General features: G+C 43.8%; 1 protein-coding gene across 1 annotated transcript; it reads right to left on the reverse strand.

Annotated features, from left to right (window-relative positions):
• Positions 1-89: 89 nt before the first annotated feature.
• Positions 90-4,439, reverse strand: LOC139287156 (ferritin, heavy subunit). The gene is made up of 3 exons (XM_070908147.1): positions 4,156-4,439; positions 2,888-3,034; positions 90-380 (listed from the first exon to the last, which is right to left on the reverse strand). The coding sequence occupies exons 1-3, from the start codon at positions 4,321-4,323 to the stop codon at positions 90-92; spliced, it is 606 nt and encodes a 201-aa protein (XP_070764248.1). The 5' UTR covers positions 4,324-4,439.
• Positions 4,440-7,717: the final 3,278 nt, after the last annotated feature.

Genomic DNA, 7,717 nt, shown 5'->3' on the forward strand with positions numbered 1-7,717 from the left:
CGGAGAAAATCAAATTTTTATCTTTCACAGAGAAAATCATACTTTTGTTCTCTCATTTCCAATCTCATATCAAGACTGAAGCAGATCAATCATTTGGTCAGCTCCTCCTGCAGTTCATTCAGGATGTACTCCCCGAACCCCCCCGTCTGGTCGTTGGTGCAGCCCACCCTGCGGGCGCTGCTGAGCAGGTCTCCCAGCAGTTTGAGGCGGTCCACCCGCGGCGTTAGGAAGTGACTCTTCACGACGCTGGCGGTGTGCGGGTCTCCGTGGTTGCGGGCCAGCTGGCTCAGCTCGACCAGGACGGCAACTTCCTCCTTCAGCTGGAGCAGCAGCAGCTCCAGAGCCTGTAACACCGCACAGACTGCCTCACAGCCCGGCTTCTGAATATCAAAAACACATACAAACAGCATGAGTGGCAGGACTTTCAGAGTACAGTAATTCTTTTTTCTGAGCAGTAAACTACAGCGAAGCCACCACCACCAAAACTAGACCCGCTGGTAGCAGGATGGTCACCGGTCTGTAGGTCTGTAACACTAAAGTGTTTAGTCTGAACCTGAACAAATAAACCCATCACTGACTGAATCAGTAGTCCTCAACTGAACAGACAGACCAGCAGTGGAAACGCTGCGATCTATGGATTTACTTATATGCTTTTTATTAATTTATTTTAATGAACTTTGGGGGACTGGGAAAATAAAAGGAAGCTATCATTAAATGTGTTGCACCATTAAATTGTATATAAACTGCTCAAAGAGATGCAGTCAGTCGTGAGCAGTGAATTGCACAAAAACAAACTGTCTTTTTAGTTATTGTCTGGTTAGCGACCAGCTAGCTTGGCGAGCGATTGATGATGGCTAGCATTTAGCATGTTTCCAGCTGGCTAGCATACTACCAGTTAGCTCTCCAACCACAGTAGGTCGCCGACGAGCCCCGCAAGTAGTCGCTACGTCACCATGCTCGTTTGTGACAGACAAAAGTCCTTCTCCATGTTGTATTTGAAGCAGTATAAGACGGGGTGACATGTTCTGGGTTTACTTTAAAACAATCTTACAAACAAAATCGTCCACAACCCACAGAAACTAAATCAAACTGAAGTGAGCGGTAAAGGACTCGTTGAGGTACACGGCACTTGAGGGAAGGATAACAAGGTGTCCCAAACTGCTGCTGACTGGGCCCGGGTCTCAGACCTGAAACGATTTAACACGACTCATAAACCCAGGTCGGCGGTCGGAGGCCACACTGCGACGCGCCAACGCCACTGCCGCCGATGTCGATGGCCATCTGGAAACGCCATCAGCACCACCGTCCCTCTGCCGCAGCATTAATCTCGCCAATTTTCCGGAACTCAGGGGGGGGAAATCTACACCCTGACCGGCTTTAGGCCAGAGCCAGGGGCAGGTCTCTAGGGGTTTAACCTCCCTCCCTCCTTCTCCAGCCTCTTGGTATCTTGGTATCTTAAACCACCCCCCACCCCCCCGCCTCCTATCACTAATGCCTGGTCCAAATGAAGAGCTTCGTTCCAAAATGAGATCTCTGCCTGTTGGAAAAACAGTAACACAGGGAGATAGAGAAGACACCTGCTCTGACAAAATGAAGGATAGCCCAGGAGGAAAAATAAATCCTTTTTGGGAGGAACGCGAGGTCGCTGGCAGAGTAAAACGAGAACGCTGTTACAGAGTGAAGCTTCTCTGTCTCACAGATAAAGTTCAGATCATAAATTTAGTTTCAAAATGGACCCACAAATCAACTCTTCATACTAGATCTTCTAAAGGCCCCTCAGGACCCACAAGGAATCAACCAGAGGAGCAACAACCCTCCCCCCACCCTGCTGAAGTGTCTTTGGGCAACAAATGCTCTTGACCCTGACCTCTGACTGACTTCTGTGTGACAGTGGAGGAAAGTAACAAAGTACATTTAAAGTACTGCAGCTCAATTTTGACAAACTTGTACTTACTTATACCTCTACTACAGAAGGAAATATTGTACTTTTACTCCACTACATTTATCTGTATTACTGGTTACTTTTCAGTTTCACAAAACATAAACTTAAATATATGATGCACTGTTGTAGATTACAACCCAACAATAAATAAAGTATTAACAACATAATCCAGTAATACAACACAGTGAAAGGGGCCATTCTGCATAATTCTGCATGTACTTTTGATACATAACAGGTACATTTTGCTGATAATACCTGCATACTTTTTCCTTTACATGTTTGAATGCAGGAATTTTACTTATGACAAAGTATTTTTACACTCTGACACTGCAGCTTTGACTCAAGAGAAGGATCTGAATATTTCTTCCCCCACTGGTCTGTAAAGACAAGTTATGTTGTGCCATAAAAATTCTGTTTGTTGTAGTTACATTAAAGTTATAATCCTCCAGATTTTCATGATATCAGACCCCACTTTTGATACGATTATCGCCAACATTTTCAACTGTACAAACATAGAGTGGCTTTTATTTTGAAGCTACAGGAAATGCATCCTGTTTGTCATTGAGGTTGGTGCTAACCGCGATTTTTCATCAAAACATGAGTTTGCACTTCACACAAAGTAGCTGCTCAATGAATGTTTGCTGTAGTATTATAACTGTTACCACGGTAACCACAGGTATCACAAAACCAACCAGGACTGAAATATTAGGGATCATAACTTTAAGCACCATAATGTTGAAAACACCTCATGTAAAATGGTTTGAGTGATTACAAGCTATTGTGACACTTGACCCATTCTAGATGTTGGTGTCACGGAAAGTGTTTTACGAAGAAAACAACGTGTTCAAACATAAACTCAAAGAGTAAAGAGGAATTACAACAGTAAACAAACAATGAAGTATAAAAAATGTTGGTTAAAAGAAGAAGCTTCCTGACAGATTTTACCTGGATGTCTTTGCCGCAGAAGTTACCCCCCCTCTCAGCCAGGTAGCCCAGCATGGCCTCGGCCTCCTCCTCCTGCTTCAGCACCTCCTGGTGGAAGAAAGAAGCGACGCGGGGCAGAGCGACATCGTCCCGCTCAAACACACTGGCCTGCGGGAGATAAAACCAAGGCTTTACATTTGCTATACAAGAAAACATGTAAGTTTCTCACACATGAAAACACATTTTCTGGGCTCTAAAAGCAAACACTGGCTTCACCGCAGGTTCTGCCTCCTTTTGAATTTGGCATTTCAAGACTGAATAAAACATAACAGGTAGACAAGCTACAGCCTTTTCTCGCCTGACGTATCCCACAATCCACTGTGCACATGTCAACGGCTCAAGCCTGGACATGTTCCTCACTACAGGGAGGTGGTCACTCTCATTCATATATCACTATCATAATGGAGAGGGACTCTTAGCCATATACCTGCTGCTGCTCATCAAGTGTAGTTTATACTGTCAGATGGAGTATTTAATGATCGCTGAATATTTATGGTACTCAATAAAGAGTTTAATGTGGCCTTATTTCACTTTCTAATATCTTTAATTCTTATGGGAATTTCTCATACTTTATGTACAATAGTAAAAATGGATGAAGGTTGTGCCTTTAAAGTGTACCTTCTCTTGTGGCATTAAAACTAATATTACTAATCTAAATCTGAACTCAGTCTTATGCTGTGTTTTTAATTTACTTACTGTATTTTAATGTTTGATTTTTCTTTGTCTTGTATTACTGCCTTATAGTGACATTGTGGAAGGCTGTTTGTGTTTGATATTAATATGACATTTTTTGACAAACATTTTGTATTTCTCATTTCCTCCAAATTTCTAAAACCCCCAAACTCCCAGACCAAATACAGAGGACACGACGTCCGTGTCCTCAAGATGTCCAGTGGTGGAAGAAGTATTCAGATCCTTTACTTAAGAAGTAGTAATACCACTCTTATGAAAAACTCCGCTGCAAGTATGCATTCAAAACCTTATTAAGTAAATTATGTAAAGCATCAAAAGAACTCATAGTGCAGTAAAACCTTCACGGTCAGTGTTTTTCTATTATATCGGATGTTTCTGGATAAATATTATTGCTGCATTAATGAGTATGTTGCATTTTACTGCTGTAGATGTTTAAGGTTGAGCTCATTTGAACGACTTTATATACTGTCATTAACGGCAGTAGATCTGTCAGTCACACAGAGCAGACCTCCATGCTGGATGCTTGTGTCTCCTACCAGAGCCTGCAGCCGGTACGCTCCGTCCCACAGCAGGCTGCTCACCCCGCACAGAGCCTCCTCCACGGCGGCCGGCAGGTTGTGTCTGGCCCGGCTGCCCGCGGAGCTCCGGTGCGCTCTGCACAGCGGAAGGCTGCTCTTTAACCTCTTTCCCGCGGGCTCAGCCATCGTCACCGCCCGGTTACCGCACTGATCCAGGAGAAACACAGTCCGGACTCTCTGACACAATTACCGGCCGCAATTACAGGTGACAAACTCGACTGGCTGATAACCGCGGGGTCTTAATAATAAACGCGTCTCCTTCCAGCCGACCTGAGCCCGTCAACAGAGGATAAATTTAGCCCGCGTAGATCAACTGTTTCCCGGTCAGCTGCTCAAGTTCATCCGGTGCGTTTGAGCGCAGAGCTGCAGCCAAAAGTTATATAAGAGAATTCTTATTAAAACAAGATGAGGTCCAGTGATGGAGTCGGTCCAGTTTCTAGATGCTCTTTAAGAGCATGAGTCACTTTATTCTGTGAAACAGAAAAGCAACAGCTTGTCTTTTCTTGAAAGTTAATATTTTCTGATCTTCCTGAGCCCACTGACTAAAGAGCAACAGAAGTCAGTCTTTTAACAGAAGGAAATGATGCTGTCACATCCTAATGACACTAATTAGGTTCAATGAAGCCTAAATGTCAGTAAAGCACAGTGGTGGAAGAATTACTCAGATCTTTTGCTGAAGTGAAAGTACCAATACCACAATGTGGAACCAAAAAACCTACTTAAAGCTACAGTAGGCAATATTATTGAATTATAATTTTGGTTGAAAGAACTCATTTTGACCATTGCATGTCACTAACAATATTTGATTGAAGGGCTCCTTTAAAAAAAGTATGTGTCTGTGAGCACCCGCCCCTTTGTATTTATTTTTTTTTAAAAAGAGGACCCGGTCTGAATCAAACAACCAATCATATCAGAATATACTGGAGCGCATTGTAGGAGTTTTTGCTCATACTGATGTTAAAAGACGCACAATTACGTCAAGTAAATCTTTTGAATACGACTGGACATTAAACCAAATTAAATTATAAATCTTATGAATATTGTATCAGCATATATATTTACTCATATTACAGTTTTTAATACATTGTCTGAAGCTACAAGAACCAATGATAAACTGATGTTCAACCAACCGACCAATGAGGTTACAGTCCAGTTTAACTGATCATACTGCACCATATTGTGATATAGATCACAGGTCATGTAGTCCAGTGATCAGCTGACCATCATTAACTGTTTCTCCTGGTTCAGAGTCGACCCCCTGGTTCTTCCTCCTCTCCTGTTTCAGCTCGGCTCCTCGGGGCAGGATGAGTGACGTGAGGGGCTGGCTGCTCCGCGGGGGTCAGCTGGTCCAGGAGGGAAGAAAGGCCCCGAGCACCCCCAGGGTCAACTGGACCCCCACCCTTGACACGACCCCCCCTGAACCTCAGACACCTTAGTAATCACCTGGGCTGGACCTCATTGTAGCAGATTACAGGCTGCAGGAGGTCGGCAGCTTCCACCAGGTGATGCAGCACAGCAGGAGGCCCGACAGAGGCCCGAAAGAGGCCCGACAGAAGCCTGACAGAGGCTCAACAGAAGCCCGACAGAGGCCCAACAGAAGCCCGACAGAGGCCCAACAGAAGCCGGACAGAAGCCCGACAGAGGCCCAACAGAAGCCCGACAGAGGCCCAACAGAAGCCGGACAGAAGCCTGACAGAGGCCCAACAGAAGCCCGACAGAGGCCCAACAGAAGCCGGACAGAAGCCTGACAGAGGCCCAACAGAAGCCCAAAAGAGGCCCGAGAGAAGCCTGACAGAGGCCCGACAGAGGCCCAACAGAGGCCCAACGGAAGCCCGACAGAGGCCAACAGAAGCCCAAAAGAGGCCCGACAGAAGCCTGACAGAAGCCTGACAGAGGCCCGACAGAAGCCCGACAGAAGCCCCACAGAAGCCCCACAGAGGCCCGACAGAAGCCCCACAGAGGCCCACAGAGGCCCAACAGAAGCCCAACAGAGGCCTGGATGCTAGTGCTCCGTACCGGCTGGATTTCATGTCCAGGATTAAGAAAAAGTGACACCTAATCTTATAAAATGTGTAGTTGTGGCTCCTATAGGTGTCTATAAGTTGTTAGCAGTTCAAATAAAGAGACATTTCACCTCTAAACTTCTCACATGGTTTCATTAAATTAATTTTTGAGGCATGAGGCTCAAAGAGGTAAAATTAAGATCCACTCCAAAAATATAATACAAATTTAAGTATCAGATCTTTTGTTCTTACCGCTTTATGGACATCAATGGACTGGCAGAGTGCTGAGGTTTTTATTGGACTCCTTTACCACACCTTACCACAACTTTTTAATTTATAATTACATTCATTTTGCACACCTTACTGTAATTTGCACACTTGTGTGGCCATGCTTATAAGGCATATTAGTATTTGTCGTTTGACTTTTTGTTGTCTGTTTTTGTTTTTGCACTATTCTTTGTACCACGTGGACCTGATTCAGATACAAATACTCAATGATGGATTGAAGGATGATTTGTGAGTTTCTTATCTTCAGTTTTGGCTGCTCTTCTTCCTCTTCTTCATAGTTATCTGTATCTGGTCCTACAGCTGAGCTTCAGATAACAGCGCACTTTGATTCATGGCCCTGTGGAGGTCTGCCATTGTTACAACACCCAACGTTACTCCAACCCACGCACCCGTCTGTCTGTCTGTCTGTGTGTTGGACGTTGCAGCTGTCAACAGACACTCGAAGCTCCACTCAGACACTGTTGTTGCTGTTGTTGTTGTTGTTGTTGTTGTTGTCCAGCTGGACCCTCTGTACGTACACAACTTCCTAAACTCACACTTTAGTGGATACATTTGGCAAAGAGGTAGTTAATTTAATATAATTACACTTAACACACAATGCTGTTTCTAATTAACACTATTGTGCAGTACACAGTTAAGACAATGAAGACATAATTTAAATAATTACAACCATCTTAAAAACTAAGAAAAATCAAACAGACGAATAAAAAAGCAGAGGGGCGTTCAGACTGTTAATAATTCAGACTGAAAGACTTTAAAGTGGATTTTAGGCACTTTTTAAAGTTTGCTTTATTAGAGAGGCGACAGAGGAGAGTGGACAGGAGAGAGATGAGGAATGGCCTCAAACCAGGGACGTTGCAGTTCTTTGGTCAGTGTCTTAAACCTGTAGACCACCAGGTTGTCCCCATAATCTGTATCATTACAGGAATAGTTTGACATGTTGGGAAGTGCGTTTATTCGCTTTCTGGCTAGTTAGATGAGAGGATTGATATCACTCTAATACTTGTACATTAAATATGAAGCTACATTTAGCAACTGGTTAGCATAGCTTATCACAAAGACTTGAAACAGAGGGGAAACAGCTAGCCTGGCTCTGTGCTGTAACGATCACTAATTTAAAGGTTATATATCATTTGTTTAATTGGTACAAAAACCAAATTGTGAAACCAATAAGTCACAGTTTCACAGGGGCACTTACCCCCCGTATTGTTGTACTTTTTTTTAACTTT

The sequence above is a fragment of the Enoplosus armatus genome, chromosome 6, assembly GCF_043641665.1.
Source record: "Enoplosus armatus isolate fEnoArm2 chromosome 6, fEnoArm2.hap1, whole genome shotgun sequence".
Taxonomy (NCBI): Eukaryota; Metazoa; Chordata; class Actinopteri; order Centrarchiformes; family Enoplosidae; genus Enoplosus; species Enoplosus armatus.

Coding starts and splice junctions, on each gene's coding strand:
- LOC139287156 (XM_070908147.1), bottom strand. CDS start 4,323: ATGGCTGAGCCCGCGGGAAAGAGGTTAAAGAGCAGCCTTCCGCTGTGC. Junction 3,035..4,155: donor CGTACCGGCTGCAGGCTCTG/GTAGGAGACACA, acceptor TATCTCCCGCAG/GCCAGTGTGTTTGAGCGGGA. Junction 381..2,887: donor TCTGCGGCAAAGACATCCAG/GTAAAATCTGTC, acceptor TTTGATATTCAG/AAGCCGGGCTGTGAGGCAGT.